At 42.7% G+C, this 23,270-nt stretch overlaps 1 protein-coding gene across 1 annotated transcript; it reads left to right on the top strand.

The window, feature by feature from the left end:
- The first annotated feature begins 1,252 nt into the window (after positions 1–1,252).
- LOC147226361 (cullin-5) lies at positions 1,253–22,871 on the top strand. Its single transcript, XM_086161061.1, has 19 exons — positions 1,253–1,316; positions 9,007–9,116; positions 9,227–9,326; positions 10,572–10,748; positions 11,020–11,161; positions 11,546–11,691; positions 13,316–13,396; positions 13,757–13,850; positions 16,348–16,478; positions 17,363–17,470; positions 17,559–17,623; positions 17,697–17,829; positions 17,918–18,049; positions 18,175–18,298; positions 19,421–19,596; positions 19,716–19,877; positions 20,428–20,546; positions 21,667–21,790; positions 21,893–22,871. The coding sequence occupies exons 1-19, from the start codon at positions 1,293–1,295 to the stop codon at positions 22,085–22,087; spliced, it is 2,343 nt and encodes a 780-aa protein (XP_086017187.1). The 5' UTR covers positions 1,253–1,292; the 3' UTR covers positions 22,088–22,871.
- Positions 22,872–23,270: the final 399 nt, after the last annotated feature.

The following is a 23,270-nucleotide window of genomic DNA, read 5'->3' on the forward strand; positions in this document are numbered from 1 at the left end:
TATGAGATGCAAAAAGTATCCTTGAATGTGTTCCAGGCATTTTTTGACTTCACTCTCTCTCTAAACATTTGAAGGGGTTGTTAGGTGCCTGAGTAAGATTAATATATCTGTATGAGGATCTGTATCCTCATATATGGTGTTAACATTAGCACTATAAAGACACACACCTGTGACAGTCAGCAGTATATGTTATAATAATTTATCCTTTATTAATCCCTATTCCTTGCGATTAACCCATCATGGATGAGCCATGAGCAGTAGGCTGCCGTCCACTAGCACCAGGGGAGCAGTTAGGTGTTCAGTGTCTTGCACCATAACACTTCGACAGACTAAGAGAACCAGGAATGTTCGGTTCCAGAGATGGTTGCTCTACCTCCTGAGCTACACTGCCCCCATATGTTGTCATTACCATGTCATTTCTATAGTATATTGGTACTGAACTAGTAATAAATATAGTAACCAGTGGCTATGTATTTTCACCAACAGATTGTTTTGCTTGTTTGACAAAATTATTCCATGGTGCTACAACTAGGTGTCCAGAGCATTGTTGTTCCCAAGAGGATCCTCTACCAGTCTTTGAAATGCTGCACTGAGCTTCCACCATCTACCAGTAAACTAGTATTTGTTGCAGGAGTTATACAATGTTCCCTATTTCCAACTGAGATGACATTGCCTTTAAATTTGAGTGCTACTACCAGCCGCTGTAAGCAATGACATCATATGTGCACGTGCCTGCACTGCACACACACACACACACACACACACACACACACACACACACACACACACACACACACACACACACACACTTGTGTGTGTATATACATTTTAGATTGGCCACTGTGAGGCTATGACATCATATATACACACTCACCGTCTTGTACATTTTGTATGTAAAATTTATATATTTATTATCATGTATTTTTTTTATATCGTTATGTATAAATGCATGTATACATTTATAAACATACAGTCACGTATGTGCATAGTGAGGCTATGACTTCATATGTACACACACTTCTACTTATTTGTTTCTGTGCATCTCTCTCTTTATATATTCTATTGTAGACAATGTCATTTTATTCCAATACACCCAAATTACGTCATGATCTATGAGACATAAAATTAATAACGTTTAAAACCAAAAATAATATACTTCTGTTTTTATTGTCATTTTCTGGCATTAACCCGGACAATACGCATTCAGAACAGACCCATTTATGCGATATGGTTAATCTTCCTCCCGACGCGCAAGTCACGCGAGATTTGACGAGAGGATAAGTTGAGGGAACATGGCGACGTCTAATTTGCTAAAGGTAGGACCCACTTCAATTCAATTATTTGTCTTAAACGCTCGCCGAGCTGCTTGTCACTTGGGCTCCGTGATGCGGTCGCTTTATCGCCGACGTGAAACGACGGTCCGCTCCGCATGTACTCGACCGCAGCGCCGGCGTCGACTTTAGCTGAGAGTGAAGTTTTTTTATCTGGCTAACATTAGCTCCTTATCAGTGATTTTTTTTTGGTAGCTGGCTAAATAGACGGGCTACAACACGACTTAATATGATGGGGAGACGCAAACGCGGAGGGAGAAGGTGGCGGGGACGCGGAGGCGGCTATCACCTGGACGTTACCTCGTCCGCTAACGTGAAACTATTATCGATGCGATAGCGAGCTAAGAAATCCCATCTCATCTGTCAGCCAGGGGCTCAGGAATCTGCAGCTGACCAGCCCCTCAAAATACACGCTAAAGGCTGCCAAAAGCAACTGTGGTGATAGTTTGTGTCCTGTAAGTGGTCGTTGACCCCTCCCCTCCCCCTTTTCTGCTGCTGCCTTTCTGACCCTCACACCCGATCATTCATATTTTTTCTTTTCCCGGCTCCTCGGTGCGATTCACTAATCGCTCATAACGGACAGGACAGGAGACGCAAGTCAAGAGCTCCTCTGCACGGGTGCTCTCCGAAAGCCCCCCGAGTCAGTGGGCCTCCCCTTACCTTTAGGAAGCCTCCAGGTTCCTGGGCGAGGATCGACAATGCAATCCAATGGGCACAAATGTGCAAAATAAATTGAAATGCATTGAATTAAAATTAACGCAATATTACCCTAAACCATGACAATAATATTAGCAACAGAAGAGCTGGACAATATATTAGAATCTTAGTACCCCCAGAAATGGTCCATAACAAAAATTAGCAAAAAAATACCTTCTTGTTTACCCCCCCTTAAAATATTTGCAAGACATGATCTACGAGTCAAGAATTTATCTGGAAAGGAGCAAGCCATTTGCTTTTAAAAATTTGCTCCAAGTAACCAAATAATTTGCAAGAAATAGCCTGTAAATTTCCTCAAAATTAATTACTTACAAATTAATATGATAATAGCTGAAAAATAAATCACTAATCTCATGATGATGATGATGATGATGATGATGATCTGTCCAAATTTGACTTAATCTTTGCAGCCTCTCAGAGGCAGCGAGGGGGATCTTCATACCAGCGAAAATATGCTATCGAATGACCTGAATTTGGATTATGCTATGCAGTGTCTGTTTCTAAATCCATCATTTGTTGCTTTACTCGTAATCATTTGATACTTGTGAAACCTGAACTGTTTACTTTTTGTCGCACTGACAATTACAACTCGCTTGAAGGACAGAGATTGTAAAGAGTACGTCCGTTTCATTGACTCATTTGAAGATGCCTGAAGCCTGATGTGCTGTTGTCCAGGAGAAATGAGAGAAAACGCCACAAAAGAGCAATTATTCTTTACATTTTTAGCAGAGGATTAAATGTATTTTGCTTCTCGGGACTTTAAATACTTAAAACAATCCAGTGTACTTGTCTTTATATTTTTGATTTGGCTATATTCTCACGGCCAATCTTTTTAGTGTCCAGAGACAAAGAGGGTTTATATGTATATGTATATATATATATATATATATATATATATATATATATATATATATATATATATATGTATATATATATATATATATATATATATATATATATATATATGTATGTATAAAACACTTATAATGATCAGACTGAGACTAGAAGATAGCTATTCCTCCTAAGCCCAAGTGATGTCTGTTTTTGTGCATATAAAGTATCATTAGACTGTGAATATATTCACCTGGAGGTATGCATATATTCCACAGCGAAACATTAAAAAAACAATATGTTTTACAAGCCGGTGCTAAAATAGTCAGCTGGCAAAAAGGATGTAATATCTTGCCCTGTAGCCCAAACATTTTTTTTTTGTGTTTTATTTTTTTCTCTGTCCTCAGCAGCTGTTTAAAGGGCTGCTCATGGATAGACCTGAATTTTGATCATTGACACTAAGTCTGACACTGTTGGCTCATTTATGTTCCAATTTTTATTATTATTTATTCTATTTTATTTCTTCCCTCTTGCTTTCAGCCTTACTGTTCTCACAAGGGCTCATTAATTCAGACAATTAAAGACAACTTCCCCGTGAGAAAATAAAAGAGCACTTTATGATCTGAAGCGATTAAAATCCAGATATCCGTTCTACCCAGATATCCTCTATCTCTCCTCTGTACACATCCAAACAATCGCAGTTTGACTTTATGCCCAAAACAATAGTTATGTGCAATAAGTGAAGACTCTAGCAAAAAATAAAAGTTGCTCAGCAGACTGTTGATGTCTGATGGATTTAAATTGACCTAACTGTAGAGGTGGCTATTACTGAGATACGTGAAAACACAGAAAATTTCCTCGCTATGTGTTGTTCATCTCCAGATAAACAGTTACCTTAGTTGTCATCATTTGGGTCTAATTTCTTTAAACAAATTGAGCCACCGCCACCCCCACTCCCCCCTTGACCCCCCAGAAACACCCTGGACTCACATTTCGCACTCACATTGACTTACACAAACAACAAAAACAAGCAGCTCGTTTTCGTCTGGGCCCACAGCGAGTGCAGTCTGTGAGACGATTAGGATCGGTGGTGGAAACGATCAGCTCCCATTTGTCTGCAAATATTTCATTCAGATTCAAATATTTAACAGTAGTCGCATGTTCAGGTGTTTTGTAGTCCAGTTTTTCCAAACCTTTTTTGAGCCACAGCACATATTTTACATTGGAAAAATCACACGGCACACCACCAAATACATATGTCAAAACATTTTTAATGAAATAGAATGAATCTTTAGTCTCAGTTTACTTAGTGTGAAATCTAATATATTTAATATCTGTAGATTCGTTGAGTTGCAATGCAAATTTCTCACTAAAATGTAACTTTTCCAGAATAGTCTTCTCAATGTCTGAAGACATGCCATCAACACATCTGGAAATGGTATTATTTGAGAGCAGGACTTAGGGTATTTCTTTAACAGCCTCAGAGCAGAGCATTTCTTCTACAATGATTTTGCAGGCACATATTATTAATGTCTCTGCCACTGTGTGTAGCTGTTTGGATTTCGCGATGTGTTCAGCAACTTCGTAGCTAGCTATCAGAGCTTTCTCACTCGTCTGGGTAGTTATCTTCAACAATGCTGCCGATTTCTCAGTCTGTTTACTGGAATGAACAAAATAATCCGTGTTCTTATCTTAAAGTGAAGGGTGTTTAGTTTGGAGATGGCGTTTAAGTTTGCTTGGAACCATGGCACCGTTTGACAGCTTTTCCCCGCACATTAGGTTAAAGCAGTCAGCTCGGTTGGTTCCCCCTGTAAAAGTGAATCCAAACGCAATATAACTTTTATTTTATTGTCTTGAGCTCACCTTTTTTACTTTCTTTTGACCACTACTCATACTTGGGCCTTCATCTGGGTCAGAATGTTCTTCAGGACCAGAGCGTCCTGATTAAGCACTTTTTCTTTTAAATTATTTATCCATTGTGTATCACTGCCGCTGCCTCACTCAAATCACCACTAATTACCCTGCAGTTTGAGCAGCATCAGGTAGATAAACAGGTTAATTCACTACCTGTTGCCGTCTAGTGGAAGCGCATTTAATTGTTCTGCCCGTCACTGCATGCTGCCCACATAGATAGTCATACGAAGACATAGTATTTGCATTGAATAAATAATTTTTGGATTAATCAGGTGAAAGTGGGCATTTTTCCACGGCACACCTGGTGTTCTCTCATGGCACACTAACATGCAGTGGCACAGTGGTTGGGAAACACTGTTCTAGTGGTCAGTTTTAGATGTTGGCTCTTATTTAAAGGGCTAAAAGTAACTCTTTTTCATAACTAGCTGTGGCTTTGTCCCTCAATATTCCACTAGAAACTGTGTTCCAAGTGTTTCTTTTATATTAGGGCCTTTGCTTACTGGAAGCAGCAAGAGAAAGGTCAAACGGGGGTCACTGCCAATTAAGGAGGCTGATGTAAGCTGAAAAAAATGGAGAAAAAACTTATATAATAAGGAAATAGCAAAAAAAAATGGCAACGCTAAATCAACGTTCTTAATCAAATTAACCGGTGAGCTCAGAAACACCTAAAGATCCAGGAAAAAGCCGATTTAAAAGGAAGAATTCTTTCCTCGGTAAAGGTATGGGGAAAAGGAAAAAAAAACCCTTCATCCGGCCAAGTCAGAGACACTGCGGAGGAGGATGGAAGATCTCTGCCAAAAGTCTTTGTGAATGTAAACACGGAGGGTTTCTTGCGAGGTCGAGGAACCGATGACACGTCTAGAGGCCTCTCCTGCTCTGGAATCAGATTCTATGGATGGCTGAAACCTCAAGGGTTGGTTACCGCAACCCCTCCTTAATTACTTCATTCGAAAAACTAAATGTACAAGGTAGAATTATATATAAAAAGTCTTATAAATCCAACTGATGGCACTTTCTGAAAGCCTCACCCTGTCGCTCCCACGTTGCCTTTGGTGCGAATGTAAACACTCATTCATTCATTTATTTATTCATATTCATTTCTCCTGGTGATCTGACAGCATCAGAGACGGCAGAGGATGTACTTGCATCCGGTTTATATGGCCAACGCTGATCTGCAGCATCAGTCTCTCGGTAAACACCAATTGATCTGATTGGCCATTGAAATAAAGTACCTACTAAACCATTCTAGCTTTGGATGATCTCATGGTCATAGTTCTAACTGGATCTTCTCTGTTTTATGTCGCGCTTCAAATCCTATTTTTTTTTTTTTTTATATTTTTTATTGTGCAGGGCAAAAGATTACAGTGCTCTGCCTTCACTGTAGTTTTTAAAAATACATAAATAAAAAGTCTCAATTTTTTGTCAAAGTGTAGCCTAAAGCAGTGTTTCTCAAACACTATTACCCATGTCCCAAAGCTACTTTGTACTAAAGTTGTACTAAACGGGGGAACACGTCGAAAAAAAAATTGTAGTGTTTTTGTTTTATTAATTCATTTAATGTTCTTTGTACATGTAGGACCTTAAAAATCAAAATATATATTGAAGCTCGGCTAAAGCATCTTTTCCTTTTAACATGACAACAGATGATATTTGGGGAGAAATATGGTGGTGGTGGTGGGGGGGGGGGTAAAGGTGGGGGTTGTTTTTGGAAGTTTTCCCAGTCAGAAGCTCTAATAATTGCCCTGAGGCAGACCTGATTATGACGTGCTAAAATCTCCTGTTGAAAGACTTGAGAAAAAGGCGTGTGTGTTTTTTTTTTTTTTTTGGTTCGTCTTTTTCCCCACGATGGTGACATCTGACATTTTGGTTGATGTTGTTGCAGTGGAGGCAACTAGCTTACAAATAGATACCATGATTGTTTCAGACATTAACCCCGATTTTATATATATGTATACACACACACACACACACACATTTTTAAATAGAAACTGCTGCGGTTTAGGACCCGTTTGTCGTCTCTGCAACACCAGATCTCCCTCAAGTAATAACAGAATAATAGTCTCATTAAGCTGCTGCTTCTGCAGTTCAGCCATGACTTTTTTTTTGTGAGGCGACTAATTCATAAACCGATGAATTGATTTATTTATCAGCAGCGTTCCCTGACATGAGCAGAACCAAGCCGATTAGTGGTCGTAACCGCCGGGTTCGATAGATTCGCCATTTTCATCGTGACTTCTTGCATGAACTAAGACTCCCGTCATTTCATCTAACGCAGGGGGGGAGGCTGGCAAAGATGAAATCAGTTTATCTATGTAGTATCCAGTAGTTTTACACTGAGTAGAGGTGCTACAGCTCTCTCTAGTGGCATGTAAGGAATCCTCTGAAATTTCTGTCATTTTGACTAAGTAACACACAACATGATCACATAGAATTAGGATTTAAAATGAGCTAAGTTGTTCCTATTGTATTCTGTAAATATAAGTTTAAAAGGAGAGGTGTCCACAAATACGTCAAAGACACTAATATGATGGCATCGAAGGGGAATCTTGGGAAGGAAAGCAAATGATCTGAAAATGGTTTGAGCAGCCAGTCAATAATCAATATCAATCTTGATTGGAGATCACTACCTTACAAATGAACTGTGGTCGGCGTGTGTTACCGCAGGTCGCCATTTATTCCAGTACCTTGGTATTGGTCTTTTTATATGGTTGTTAAATTCAAGTCAACACTTTTTATAATTGTGCAGAATGAAATTCCTGAATATTTTGGAGTGCATTACGCGGATATCACAATGGTTATCACAGAAAATGGAAGACATGGAAGACCACTGATAATCTCCCTCAATTTGGGGCTCCATTGACAATCTTACCCCATGGGGTCAAAATGATAACAAGAACGGTAAGCAAAAATCCCAGAACCACATGGTTGGACCTCGTGAATGACCTGCAGAGAGCAACACACCAAAGCAACACAGGCTACCATCAGTAACACACTACGCCACCAGGGACTCAAATCCTGCAGTGCTAGATGTATCCCCCTGCTTAAGCCAGTGCATGTCCTGGGCCGTCTGATGTTTGCATCCAAATAAGACCATACCTACTGTGAAGCATGGGGATAGAAACATCATGCTTTGGGTCTGTTTTTCTGCAAAGGGACCAGGGCGACTGATCTGTGTGACGGAAAGAATGAATGGGGCCAGGTATTGTGAGATTTTGAATGAAAACCTCCTTCTACCTGTAAGGGCATTGAAGATGAAACGGGGCTGGGTCTTTCAGCATGACAATGATCCCAAACACACCGCTCGGGCAATGAAGGAGTGGCTTCATAAGAAGCATTTCAAGGTCCTGGAGTGGCCTAGCTAGTTTCCCGATATCAACCCCTCAGAAAATCTTTGGATGGAGTTGAAAGTCTGTGTTGCCCAGCGATAGTCCCAAAACATCACTGCGCTAGAGAGTTGCATGGAGGAATGGGCCAAAATACCAGCAACAGTGTGTGAAAACCTTGCGAAGACTTGGGGAAAATGTTTGACCGCTGTCATTGCCCACGAAGGTTATATAAAAAGTATTTGGATGAGCTTTTGTTATTAACCAAATACTTATTTTCCACCATAATTTGCAAATAAATTCCTTAAAAATCAGACAATGTGATTTTCTGGATATTTTTCTCATTCTGTCTCTCATAGTTGAAGTGTACCTATAATGAAAATTAAAGGCCTCACTCATCTTTTTAAGCTGGAGAACTTGCACAATTGGTGGCTGACTAAATACGTTTTGTGCCCCACTGTGTGTGTGTGTGTGTGTGTGTGTGTGTGTGTGTGTGTGTGTGTGTGTGTGTGTGTGTGTGTATTTTTTTTTTTCAAATGTGTTCAAGTGTTTCAAATGTTTGTTTCAAATCTTGATCTGTAAATATTTCATACAAGCCAAAATGGGCTCTTATAAACTGATCTGATATATTTGTGAATATTGTCTAATTAGTTGCCTCTTTCTGTTTTAGACTGCAGGAATTGTGTCACAGTTGTAATGCAACAATGTTATTATGTTATATACTTAATTTGACAGGAATGTTTTTCACATAACAAAGGTATTTTATGTTGTTAAGCCAAAGCAATAATTTATTTGCACTTGTCTCAAACTGAACATTATTATCCTGTCAGTGACAAATGTTGGGTTGTGACTAACTTAATGTTTTTGCATCTTTTTTTTTTCCCTCCCAGAACAAAGGCTCCCTTCAGTTTGAGGACAAATGGGACCTGATGCGGCCCATTGTGCTAAAGCTGTTGCGACAGGAGTCCGTCACAAAACAGCAGTGGTTCGACCTTTTCTCGTAAGTTCGCGGCGAAGGCCTCCCGCACCGTACCTCCCACCCTACGACCTGGTAGCTCGTGCCGACGGCGATGTGTGTGTGTGACAGTGTTTTATTGCCGTCTCCCCCAGAGACGTCCATGCCGTCTGCCTGTGGGATGACAAAGGCCCCGCGAAGATCCACCAGGCCCTCAAAGAAGACATCCTCGACTTCATCAAACAAGCACAAGCAGTGAGTCAAGGCGGTTTCACGGGTCGGATTCACCGGACCTGTGTCAACCCCCCCTTTGGCCCCATCACCTCATCCAAACCCTATGTTTAGCTCTTTCCCATGGCGGCTAGAGTTTCTGGTTTCCTTTCTGGATTGAGGACTAGAGGTCCTCAAGCCCTGCGGACGGCCCTCCAGACAGCTTTATGAAATTCAGAATGCAGACAGGCATAGATTATACAGTGGAACCTTGACTTACGAGTGCATCAACTTACAGCTTTTCCGAGATACAAACTGTTGCAGTCAATTTTTCAAAAAATGAATTTATTTAGTCCTCCCTTGTTTTTCTTTGTTAAATGAGCCGAGATCTCAGTTACGAGCCAGCGGGATGAGTGTTTGACGTCGAAGTGGCTGCCGCGTTCCGTGAAGTGGCATTTAAGTGGACATGCCTCCAGCCACTAGGCAGCCATATGAAAATCTTCGCAAATCATCGGCGAGATTAGCGTGTAGTCGACTTGTCCTGTAAGACATGGAATAATTGTTGTTACTGTGAGTATCACCTTTGAGAAGGCATAGGACATTTGGGGGTATTTCAGCACTAGAAGAGCCATTCAAAGCCAGGTGACGGTTTGATCCTTTTAAAAAGAGGACCGTTGCTAGATTAAGTTTTGGGATAGTTTCGCATAGTGTGAAACGCTATTCGATATTACATTTAGCAGTACATTGTAGCATTAGGCGTGTAGCAATCAACTCCTCTGCAAATGACATCTTTGTCTGATCTTCATGGTAAATTCACCAAATAAAACCAGTTAATTCCTTTACATTTAACTTTTATTGTGTTTTATCATTTGTTATAGATTGTTATTTGTAAAGCACATTTTTCTTATTTAGAACAAGTAAAAACAGCTGGATTGGATTAATAGTGTTTCATTTCATTTCAATGGGGTAATTTAATTTGATATACTAGCAAATTGAGTTACGAGCTCGGTCACATAACGAATTCAACTCGAAAGTCAAGGTGTTACTGTATTTTATTTATCTTTTCAAAAAGCAAACATCAGGCCAGAAGATCGAAGCAACATTAGCACGTTTGATGTTTGTGATGTTGGTCTTGGACTTGCTTTTACCATCTAAAAAAATGAAACAGCTCTGAAAATACAGGTTACCTTCACACACACTGTCACTTGTCAAGTTGAGTAAACTCATAATGATAGTATTTGTGGCCAGTCGGTTGGTTCAACGGTGTGTAATCCTACGTTTGTCATGAAGCGGGTGCTGAGCCACCAGGACGACACAGCGCTGCTGAAGGCCTACATCGTGGAATGGAGGAAGTTCTTCACGCAATGCGACATTTTGCCCAAGCCCTTCTGCCAGCTGGAGATAACGCTGATGGGCAAGCAGGGCAGCAACAAGAAGTCCAACGTGGAGGACAGCATTGTCCGCAAGGTGAGCGCTGGCAGGAGTGGTGGAACAAACCACCGATGTTGATGAAAATAGTTGTTTCGATTGTTACAAAATACATTGACTACATTCATTTTTATAGTTAGTTAAAAGGTAACACATTTTTAATTGTTTAATCCCACAAATGATGTGAATTTTTCATTATTTTTTATCTACTTTTATGTTGATATATATTTCAAAAATCCTTTATATCATGTCAGTATATTGCTCAGCTTAGTTTTCATTTGATGATTGACACACCCGTATGTGGCTGCAGCTGATGCTGGACACCTGGAACGAGTCCATCTTCTCCAACATCAAAAACAGACTGCAGGACAGCGCCATGAAGCTGGTGCACGCTGAGCGGCTGGGCGAGGCCTTCGACTCCCAGCTGGTAATCGGAGTGCGGGAGTCCTACGGTGAGAAGCAGTGAGCGCAGAAGTGGGCGTGAAGCGTGATTTTTTTTTTTTTTTACACTCAAAGTTTCATTCAGGAAAAAAAGCAGACAGCGGATGGTCCCTATAGAGGATGGCACAGCTATGCAGGCTTGCTATTACTACCCGCGTGCGCATCATAATATTATTTCTGTGCATAAAGACACTTGAATCACCACCCACAGCTTCCCTGCAAACATCCTCGTCCCTAAATGCAACCACAAATTATCCTACTATTAGGAATGTTTTGAGCCGCCAGCCTTATTATGTCACTAAACGTGCAATTCTTGCAGCTAGACTGAAACATTCAATTTCATCACTGTGTGTGTGTGTGCCTGCATGTGTGTGTGTGTGTGTGTGCCCGAGCAGTGAACCTGTGCTCCAACCCTGACGACAAGCTCCAGATCTACAGAGACAACTTTGAGAAGGCCTACATGGATTCCACCGAGAGGTTCTACAGAACGCAGGCCCCGGCCTACCTCCAGCAGAACGGGGTCCAAAACTACATGAAATATGTGAGTGCAGGACATTTGCTTGAGTTGTGGATTCCCATGTGGGGGAAAAGTCATGGTCTTTTTTTGGAACCACAACTTGTGCAACTTGTTTGTTTATAACAAGGATGGGAGCCATAACTATTAATGTTATTGTCCATTTCCCTACTGGATTTATTTGAGGTTTTTGGCTCATAATAAGGAGGAATTTCATTATATGACTTATTTATTAGAGTCGAGTTCATTTTTAAATTTCAAATTATGGTCCGCAGTTTTTAAACACTTAAACCGTTGGGTTTCACAGTTTACCTTAAACTGCCGTTGGGGTAACATCATAGACACTCAAATTTAAACACTTTTATTGTCGTTACGCAAAGTGCAAACGTTGACTTTCAAGCTGCGCGCTTCATTTAGTCATCATTTCTCTTGTTATCACACAGACACACAACAGAGTTGGTCAGAATGTTCTAGATTTGCTTGTCTCCCCCGCGCCGATCACATTCCGAACTTCCATAATTTCCTGATTGATAATTTATTGTGAACTTACGGCTTTGTCAGGATTGACAGGTCAGTTTGTGAACTGTCGCGATCAGATGCCCTCATGTGCAGGAGAATGGCTCGGAAGTCATGTTGGAGTTATGCAAGAGAGGTTGGTGGTAAATCACAAAGTGGAGGGTGAGGCGGTCGGAATTTTCAAGGAGGCTCTAGATCTCCTTCAGATGCCTCAGAATGCGAATCCCACCTGGAGATGTTGTCGAGTCCAGAGAGCGTCTGCCGTGGCAGTGGCGGTGACCATTACGAAAATTATTTGAATTTTCTGAATTCTATTAGATATCAATAGTTGTTTTTAAAATCTGGGCTTTATATATACAAGTTCAAATTGTGTAAAGCGCTACCTGACACACTAGGGAAAAGTTAAGGACTCCAATATTTAATTGAGAAAAACTTACAGAGAAAGTAAAAGGCAAGCAGCAGGTACATTTTATCTGTTGAAAAAAAAGAGAAATCTATCCTATTATCCTGGTTGTATGATTGTGATATTGAGCAATGTGACGTCCCGCCCCGATAGTTTATCGTTCTCTGTATGGATTCTGAGAAACGGACAACACACACATCTTTGTGCTGGATCTGCAAGATTTTTTTTTCTTTTTATTTTTTCATATCTTCTTTCCAGAACTCTAACCTCACCTCCTAGCCCACCCTCCCTCCAGCTTGTTTGTTTACACTGAAAGGAAACACCCTCAAACTGTAAAGTGAGCTTATCCTAGCTCACTCAACAGAGCTCCTCCTCGCTGCCGCAATCCTCCTTGGCAAACGAATCTCCCCGAAAGACTGAAAGTGAACGAGAGACGAACGGCATGACCAATGTCCTGCTTTTTTCTCTCCTGATAAGCAGAGTCGAAACATCAAGTTTTTCTGTGCGACATGTCAGCCTTTAACTCCTGACCAGCGCGTTGCGTTCCCATTTAAAAATAACATCAGTAAAGCACTTGGAATTGGATACAAAACCAGCTGCAGCTACAAAATGTATACCATGTGTAAATACACACGTGTGTGTGTGTGTGTGTGTGTTTGCTGAGGGGAGGTCATTGATGTATCAAAAGACGTGTTCAAATGTATCGCATGTGTGTGTTTGCACTCAATTCAGGCTGATTCAAAGCTGAGGGAAGAGGAGAAACGCGCTCTGCGATACCTGGAGACAAGACGTGACTGCAACTCCGTACAAGCAGTGAGTCGCACACGCAAGGGGAAGATCATGCATGGACGCACACACGCATACAGATTTATCCTTTGCATGCTTTTCCCATCAGTATCCCTCTCAGAAATACTCTCTAGGTACGTCTCCATTGTTATGTTATTAGTCACTTTCTACCTCGCTCCACTAATTCTAACACAAAACAGTCATACTTTTATTTGGGAAACCCAGGAATAGTTTGTGTCCCAGAAACTTTGATAGTAACCAGTAGAAGTGGTTTCTGGGATTGATGACACAAATGAGACAGAGGTTTGATTGATGGATGGATGGATAACGGGGTCGGAAAAGTAAATCCGAGTGATCGTCTGCCGTCTGGTTTTCCTGAATCCCCAGCTAATGGAGTGCTGTGTCAATGCACTGGTCACGTCCTTCAAGGAGACCATCCTGGCAGAGTGTCCTGGGATGATCAAGAGAAATGAAACAGAGAGTGAGTACGGCCGGACCGCGCCCGCCAAAGGCTCAGCCAGCTCAGGTTTGCACCAGGAAATAGCCCTGACCAAACCTTCCTGTCCGACATCCAAGTCCCCTCCACGACATATGTTTGTGTCTGTGTACATGTGTGTCAATATTTTATGATTGAGATGATGAAGTTGCCATCCATCACTGTTGCATGTGGTTGCCAAGTAAAACCGCATCTGTCAACGAGGATTAATCCACTCATTTTCTTCATCTGCTGCAGCTTTACTTCATAACGCTGTTCATCATCGAATCATCCAGTGATCATGATCTTCAAACCTCGTAATTTTTTCATGTCGCTGGAATTTTACAGTTGGGATCATTTTGTAGCTTTTAGCATATTTAATGTCTTTAAGTGACACAATTCTGATTTATCTATTTATTCTATTCAATTTCTGTAAGGTAGATATGCAGAATTGTGATAACTATATGTGAATAAAGTTGCCATACAATGAAGCTAGGGAAAATAGTAGTTGAAACTCGACTGAGAGCAGAAGTCAGCATTTGTGAGCAACTTATTGCTTAATGCTTAGAAAGAGCACTAAAGATGCAGCATTTGGTTTGAGAATGCTGGTAGAGAAGTGCACAGAAGGTCAGGGGGAGCTGAATTGTGCCTTTGTAGACCTAGAAAAAGCATACGACAGGGTGCCAGGAAAGGAACTATGGAGAGGAAATCTGGAGTGGCAAAGAAGTATGTAAGACTGGGGCAGGACATGTATGTCAGCTATGAGACAGTGGTGAGCTGTGCTGTAGGTGTGACAGAAGTTCAAGGTGGAGGTGTGACTACATCAGGAGTCAGCTCTGAGTCCCTTCTCGATTGCGGTGGTGATGGACATGCTGACAAATGAGGTTAGACAGGAACTTCCATTGACCATGTTATTTGCAGATGACATTTTGATCTGTTGTGAGAGCAGGGAGCAGGTGGAGGAATATCTAGAGGGATGGAAGTATGCTCTGGAAAGGAGAGGAATGAAGGTTATTCTCAGCAAGACAGAGTATATGCGTGTGAATGAGAGGGACCCAAGTGGAATGGTGGGGCTACAGAGAGAGGAGACGAAGAACGTGGAGGATTTTAAGTACTTAAAGTCAATAATCCAGAGAAATTTAGTTTTGAAAAGAGGTGAAGTGCTTTCAAGCAGGGTGGAATGGGTGGAGAACAGTGTCAGGGGTCATGTGTGATATTAGTATCAGCAAGAATGAAAGCAAAGGTGTACAAGACAGTTGGTAGACCAGTGATGCTGTATGTTTTAGTGACAGTGGTATTGAAGAAAAGACCGGAAGCAGACATGAAGATGTTGAGGTTTTCTTTGGGAGTGATAAGGATGGATAGGAACAGTAATGAGCCTGGCAGAGGGACAACACGTGATCAATGTCCTGGACATAAAGCCAAATGGGCCAGACAAAGATGGTTCGATCATGCACAGAGGAGGTATTGTGAGCATATTGGTAGAAGGATGCTGAGCTGAAATTGCCAGACAGAAGGCCTAGAGAAAGACCAAAGGGTGGAATGAAAGCGGGCATGAAGTTAGTTGATGTGAGAGAAGAGGATACAGAAAATAGGGTTAGATAAAGGAGGTTGATTGGTTGTGGTGACCCCTGGTCCGTCTTGAATGGCCTGCCACTTGTGTTTTGTTTTGTTCCTCCAGTGCTGGTCCCAAGCCCGGATAAATAGAGACGGTCGCGTCAGGAAGGGCATCTGACCAGAAACCTTCTTGACAAACAGGATGCGAGCGAAAACGCAGCTACTGCTGACGAGGGGTGTGGAAAAGAGGTGAAAAGGAGAGTCGATGCAGGTCAGAGTGGACGCAGGGGAGTGTCAGGGGTTAGTGGGAGTGAGGACGAGGCATAGGACAGGGGTGAGATGGAAAATAGGGAGAAGCAGAAAGAAGAAGAAGAGGAGGGAGTGCGGTCTCAGTCTTCTTTCACACACAAAAAATATATCCCATATCAATCTATTAATGTAGCTGTCGCTGCAGACGGAGGAGACGTACAAGACCCCCCTTCGGCATTGGAAGTGTGACAGCGTAGTATTATAATGACGTGAATATGCTTTTTTTTTTTCCCGGCGTCTTCGTCCGTCACTTTGTAACCCACTCCGAAAAAAAAACCGAAGGACACGTCTGGCCTTTCAAAACGAGTATCCGGATTTGCATCGTTATTCTCCTTCCCGCCGGCATCCGTTGCATATTTGACTGCATAGTTTTCAGCATAGGTGACAGAAATTAAAACAAAACGTCTGTGCATGTATCGAATGGAGGTCTGTCTTGCCAGAAGGTGGCGTTCAAATGACAAAAATGCACCCGCAGGCCGGCTGTCAACCACTCATTGAACAGAAAATATAACAATGAAAAAAATAGCGTTCGAGCATCGAATGACTGGGGTAGTAAGATTTCCAGGGTGTTAATCAAAACCAGCGTCACCCCTTTAGTGAGAGTGATGTTTTTACTTCTACTCTTTTCGCACCTTAGAGCTGCACCTGATGTTCTCCCTTATGGACAAAGTGCCCAGTGGGATTGAGCCAATGCTGAAGGACCTGGAGGAACACATCATGAGCGCCGGCCTGGCTGACATGGTGGCATCCGCCGAGACCATCACCTCTGTGAGTCACACACTCACATACTGACAAAGCACAGCTTATAGCTGTGTGTGGCACAGTGGTTCGCACTTCAACCTCACAGCAAGGAGGTTCCTGGTCGATTCTGTCAGGGGCAGTTTTTGCATGTTCTTCTTGAGTATGCAGGAGGTTTTCTCTGGTTCCAAAAAATACAGTAGGTCAATTGGAGACTTTAAATGTGGCAGTGAATGTTGTATTTCATGACATGACTTGTGGGTGAGTGAGTGAATGAGTGAGTGATTGGTTGTATGTTGTGACATCTCTGTAAGACTTGTGAAGGATTCTATGTCTTTATATGACATGTTAGTGAAAGGCTAGGTCAACTGTAAACCCCATATTGCCCAGTTGTGTGAATGAAAGAGTGAAATGGTTGCATGTCTGTATGTGATGTGTGAATGAGTGAGTGAATGGCTCCGTGTCTACGTCACATGAATATGAATGGGTTGTCTCTAATGGGTGTGAATGAATAGTTCAAGTCTCCATATGTGCGGATGAGCGAGTGAATGGTTACAGTTCTCTATATTTGCCAAACTGGTGACCCCCACCTCTCGTCCGATGGAAGCTGGGATAGACTTCAATGCCCCCACGACCTGTGTACAGGATAAGCAGTGTTCAGAATGAATGAATGAATCAATCAATGAATTAAAGAGTTAGGCCTTCTTCTTTTTGAATCCTGTTTCTGTAGTAGTGTCCAAGGGGCTCCTTCTAACAGGTCAGAAATGTGTGTTTTTCCTCTTGCTTTTCTCTCGATGTTTGTATTCTATTGCCTAAAGCACTTTGAGCTCAAAGTTGAACAAATGAAGGTCAGGAGATCCAGTTAAAAAAAAAAACATCTGGATATCTGACAGGTCTGTATGTCTTTGCCGCAGGACTCCGAGAAATACGTGGAGCAGCTCCTTACCTTGTTTAACCGCTTCAGTCGCCTGGTGAAAGAAGCCTTTCAGGATGACCCGCGTTTCCTGACGGCTCGAGACAAAGTGAGTCTGTCGGACAGCGACGTGGGATCTGGCTCCTGAACCTTCCCCCACCCCCTCCACTCACCGTGTCCCTCTCTTCTCTCCACAGGCATATAAAGCAGTCGTGAATGACGCCACCATATTTAAATTAGAACTTCCAATGAAACAGAAAGGGTAAGATGCACACCCGGTGCCATATTTGGCTAATGTTAATATCGGGACTCACCTGGCGATTGTCTGCATCCAGGGTGGGTTTGAAAATTCAGCCGGAGTCCAAGTGTCCGGAGCTGCTGGCCAACTACTGCGACATGCTCCTGAGGAAGACCCCGCTAAGCAAGAAGCTCACATCCGAGGAAATTGAAGCCAAACTCAAGGAAGTGGTGCGTTTCAATAACGTCTCGCCACCTTTATGCTCCCCATCCCCGAGCCAAGAACTGTCTCAAGTAAAGGTGTCTGTGCCCGTTGCAGCTGCTCGTGTTGAAGTATGTCCAGAATAAAGACGTGTTCATGCGCTACCACAAGGCCCATCTGACCCGCCGACTCATCCTGGACATCTCGGCTGATAGCGAGATCGAGGAGAACATGGTGGAATGGCTCAGGGTGAGACCTGGAGGCTTCGCGTTTTCTTGCGACGCGCACCTAAAATGCTCAATTAACCATCAAAAAACGAAACAAAAAACTAAAGGCGTATTACTTGCCCTGAATCGACCTGTTTGCGCCAACAGGAAGTGGGAATGCCGGCCGACTACGTCAACAAGCTGGCCAGGATGTTCCAGGACATCAAGGTGTCAGAGGATCTCAACCAGTCGTTCAAAGAGATGCATAAACACAACAAACTGGCACTACCAGGTAGGACGCATCCCGGTCACAGCACAGATTAGACACCGTTACTCGCAGAGTACACGCTTTACCAAGTGTTAGCAAATTGTAGCTAAAATTTGTGTCGTGACCAAACCCCAAAAGGTGAGCCAGTCAGATGGTCTGGGAAGAACAAATAAAGGATAGGTTTGTCTGTCACTATTCGTGGTGGCACAGTGGTTTTGTGCTTCCGCCTCAATGCAAGAATGTCCTTGGTTCAATTCCAACAGACGGGACCTTTCTGTGTGGAGTCTCCTTGGTTCTCCTACAGGTTCTCCGCTTTCCTCCCACAGTCCAAAAACATGCATGAAGTTTATTGGAGACTAGAGGTGCAAAAAATGAACGATTCAAAGATGCATGGAGATAATTGGATGGTTTGGAAATCGACACAGTTCAGTCACATAATCCATTTTTAAATTCAAAAGAAAACATGTCTGGTTTTTGCTTTTCACGTGTTTGCCTGGATGATAAAGTTGTAAGTTTGAGTTGCATTATGGGTGAAGGACGTGCATGTTAGCCTTACGCAGGCACAGTAAAAAAAAAAAAAAGATTCAACATGGCAAAAGTGCAGAGAAAAAAAAAAAAAAAATCACACAATTTGAAGGCAGATATCTGGGAACAGTTTGGTTTGAATGAAGTTCCCGGAAGGTGTCAACTGGACAAGACCTACGCTATTTGTAAAACTGCCGGTGGCTAGTTAAGTTAGCCTTAGCAAACAACAAAAAGAAAACTAGTGACCTAGCCCTACCAAAAATTGAGGAGTGGTCATCGAAGTCCGAAAGAGCCGACATGATGGTTTGGTGTATAGAAGCTTTCATAGCAAAGGACGTAAGGCCTTATAGTGTCGTTAAGAACGCTGGGTTTCACCAGCTGGTTAAGATCCTGCATCAAGATGCATCGTATAATCAAATTCAATCGAATCCCAGACCTGTGAATTGTAATCAAATGGTGATATATGACATTTGAATGAGAGTCAATGATTGTATTGTCTCTGTATGATGTGTGAATGAGAACTAAATGCAAGAAGCAGACAGGAAGCCGTAATAATCCTTACCGAGCTTGAATCCTTGGGGATGCTGTGCACTTATCTCTTATGCTCCCCTCTCCCCACAGCCGACTCCGTCAACATAAAGATCCTGAATGCCGGGGCCTGGTCGAGAAGCAGCGAGAAGGTGTTCGTGTCTCTCCCCACAGAGCTGGAGGACTTGATACCGGAGGTAGAAGATTTCTACAAGAAGAACCACAGCGGCAGAAAACTACACTGGCATCATCTCATGTCAAACGGCATCGTGAGTTCATCCTAAGACACATGCAGCTCCAGAGGGGTTTCAGTCGGAAGGTCAAGGTCCTGCCTGTGTGAGAGAAAGACAGAAACAGGTGGAACAAAATGCCCCCCCTCTTTCCCCAGATCACATTCAAGAACGAAGTGGGTCAGTACGACCTGGAGGTGACCACCTTCCAGCTGGCTGTGCTCTTTGCCTGGAACCAGAGGCCCAGAGAGAGGATTAGCTTCGAGAACCTCAAGTTGGCAACAGAGCTGCCGGACGCCGAACTGCGACGCACTCTCTGGGTAACCCCCTCGCCTTTCAGAGACAGAATTGCCCAGAATTGGTGTCTTGCCCGTTTTAAGTGACAACGGTTTTTGCTGAAAATGTAAAAATGTCGACACGAGAACAGCATTTCCGCTCGTGCCTGAAAACAGAACAAAAGGGGGGATATTTGTAAGAGGCCTCTGTGGAGACGCAGAAAACACAACGTGCTGCGGTTGCATGCTGTCGCCATGCGCAGGTGAGTCAACCAAAACAACAATGGCTGACCTCAGAGTCCTGCTTGATTGACAGCACGCCCCTCAAAATCCATGCTCACTCGAAGTAGTGACTCTACCTCATCGTCAGCCTCTTAAGATACTCGATTGCTCACCCTTGTTGTGGGCGCCGCAGTGCCCACATTTGTGCTTCCGCTGAGACAGGAAGGGTGTGTATTCATGTGCATGGAATTCTTTGGAAAAGGGTGCCTGCAAACGAAACTAATCATTGTCGTGCAAACGGGGCCCCGAGTATCTGTCGGTTGCTGCCACTGTTGAGTCTCCTTGTCCTTGATCCCTCTCTCCGTCCTTCCAGTCACTGGTGGCATTCCCCAAACTGAAGCGGCAGGTGCTGCTCTACGACCCGGTAGTCTCGTCGCCCAAAGACTTTGCAGAAGGAACGCTATTCTTCGTCAACCAGGAGTTCTCCCTCATGTAAGGTGGTCTGTTGGACGGTGGCCCCTCCACCCAGCAACATTAGCACACTTAAGTTATGGTCATTGCAGGTCGTTGTTGTTTTTTCCCATGCCATCCTAAAGCCCCTGCATCTGAAACTGATCTTTTTAGCTTCAGCGAACAAACATTTCAACTTTGACGACCCTCTCAGCTGCCTGGAGCTTTGCTGGCTCCAACGGCTGTAGAATGTCAAATGTGTTTTCTTTCTTTATCTCAGCCATGCCGAAGAGGTGTGGGCCACTGAAGTTTTTTTTAAATTATCTTGGCTATTAAGAAAGTTTATCAGCAGCATTATCGCACTTGGTGACAACAGTGAGGATAAACTGCCTTTTGCAGAGTTAAAACCTTGTGAGCGGCCTTTCTGTCTCAACCAAGAGAGCCAGAGTGATGGACCGAGAGATGGAAAGCTAGTGTGATAGAGACAGAGGGTATATTAGGGTAGGAAGGGATGGGAACAAATTACATCATTCTAATATTAGCAGCAGCCCTTACAGTTACATTGTAATGGTTGAAATTATACAACAATGGTTTTACTATTCATAAAAGAAATAACAATGGTGAACGCTGCAGAAGGTCAAACTGTTCCTATCAGAATCTGCAGAGTGAGAGAACTCGAAAACTTAGGAGAAGATGCATCATGGGATGTCCCTCAGCAGAGAAGGCCTATCGCAGCATAACTTTGGTATATAGGAGCTAGCATAGTGCTAACTATAAGCTTTCTCAAAAAAGGTTTTATACGTGTGTGTGTGTGTGTGTGTGTGTGTGTGTGTGTGTGTGTGTGTGTGTGTGTATATTGTTAGTCCCTGGCCATATCACAGTTCACCTTTTGCAGCCTCACTGTTTTCAGAATAAAAAGTCTGCGATATAACAGTTGCAGAGACCTGTGGTATAATGAAAAACATGATTTTTCGCTATAGAATTGTTTTTTTGGGTAAAATGTATTTTATATCTTTATTATTTCTCAGTTATTTTAATGGTAAAAGAAGTATTTTCATTGTCCATTTCACATCGACGTCTGATCGCTACTTATTTGAGAGGGCAGGAAGAGTTTAAAAGAGTGTAGAAAAGGTTAATAAGAGTGTTCTATCGGACGTTACAGAAAAAATTCCAAGGTTCAGAAACGTGGGAAGATCAACCTGATCGGCCGGCTGCAGCTCACCACGGAGCGAATGAGAGAGGAGGAGAACGAGGGTATCGTGCAGCTCAGGATACTAAGAACACAGGTATAAAAAAACACCCCGCTGCAAATAAACCACCACAGCTTCACTGCGAGATCTGGGAACGAAAACACCTCTGATAATGTGTGTTTTCCTTCCCGCCCGCAGGAGGCCATAATCCAGATCATGAAGATGAGGAAGCGCATCAACAATGCACAGCTGCAGACGGAGCTGGTGGAGATCCTGAAGAACATGTTTTTACCACAGAAGAAAATGATCAAGGAGCAGATTGAGTGGCTGATAGACCACAAGTACATCAAGCGGGACGAAACCGATATAAATACCTTCATCTACATGGCGTAGCGCATCGCTCCGCCACCGCACCTGGACTCTCAAATCAGGCCTGACGGACATGACAATTCTTCCAGGCTCCCCGTCCTTCTATTTAAGAAAAAAAAATAAAAAATAAAAAAAAAATTAAAAATTCAATCATGTGCAGGGAGGCATGAATTCAAGACTGAGACCTATTTAAGTTAAAAAATAAAACTTCCTGCCTTAAATGATGTGTAAAGAAAAAAAAAAGTCCAAGTAACTGTTTTTATCAGGAGTTTTCTCGCTGCCCAGATGAGGTTGTGATTGTTTTCTTTCTTTTTTTTTTCTTTTTCTTCATTTTATTTTTTTCTGTGTGTTTTTCCTCATCTGGCAGCAGCTGCTTTGAGACAGGAAGAGGATCTCCAGCCAGGAAATCGCCAGGCTCTGACACTATGCTGGGTTTGTGACCGTAATCATGAGAAAAAAAAAACAACAAAAGGACAAAAAGAATTTGAACATCAAGTGTACAAAGTGCCACATAAATCAGCTCACAGTTCAAACCAGACGACAAGTCAGAGCGCCTCCATCCACTCCTGCTCTCCTCCTTACGCCGCCAAGGGTAGGGGGACAAGCAGGGGTCAGAGTTCGATCACCCCCTGGTCCCCCTTCACCCGCTCCCACCACCTTTTTTTTTCTTTTTTTTTTCTGCAGGTAGCCGGAGGAGAGGTCAGTATTAAAATGGTCACAGTTCAATGCGACGGGAGGATGAACCATGAGATGTGAATAATGAAATAATTAAATAAACAGCACCTTATTATAAAAAAAAAAAACCCAACACTTTTGTCCGTCATTTTGTTCATTCATCATCTATACCCTGCACTCGGAGTTGCTGGAGCCACAGCCAACTGTCATTTAGGCAGAGGTGGGGTTCCCCCTGGATCAATCACAGGGCCACATATAAAAATACAACTTTACACTCTCATTCACCTGTCATATGGAGACATACAAGCATTTACCTGGTTGTCAGGGTCTGTTGTCTCTGAGCTTGTCTTCCCCGAGGAGATAGCAGAGGACAAAATGCTGGCAAAACTGCTGTCAATCTTGTACAATGTGACCAAACGCATCCATAAAACACTGGACGATCTTAAGAGCAGCTTTTTCTTAAGAGTCTCTGCCAGATCTGCGGTCACTGCAGGACTGAAAAGCTTATAGTGTTGATCTCTTTCACACCACA

This window comes from Fistularia commersonii, chromosome 15 (assembly GCF_037954325.1).
Source record: "Fistularia commersonii isolate RoL2024-O1a breed Wild chromosome 15, RoL_Fcom_v1.0, whole genome shotgun sequence".
NCBI lineage: Eukaryota > Metazoa > Chordata > Actinopteri > Syngnathiformes > Fistulariidae > Fistularia > Fistularia commersonii.

Coding starts and splice junctions, on each gene's coding strand:
- LOC147226361 (XM_086161061.1), top strand. CDS start 1,293: ATGGCGACGTCTAATTTGCTAAAG. Junction 17,830..17,917: donor AAGCCAAACTCAAGGAAGTG/GTGCGTTTCAAT, acceptor TGCCCGTTGCAG/CTGCTCGTGTTGAAGTATGT. Junction 19,878..20,427: donor AACTGCGACGCACTCTCTGG/GTAACCCCCTCG, acceptor CCGTCCTTCCAG/TCACTGGTGGCATTCCCCAA.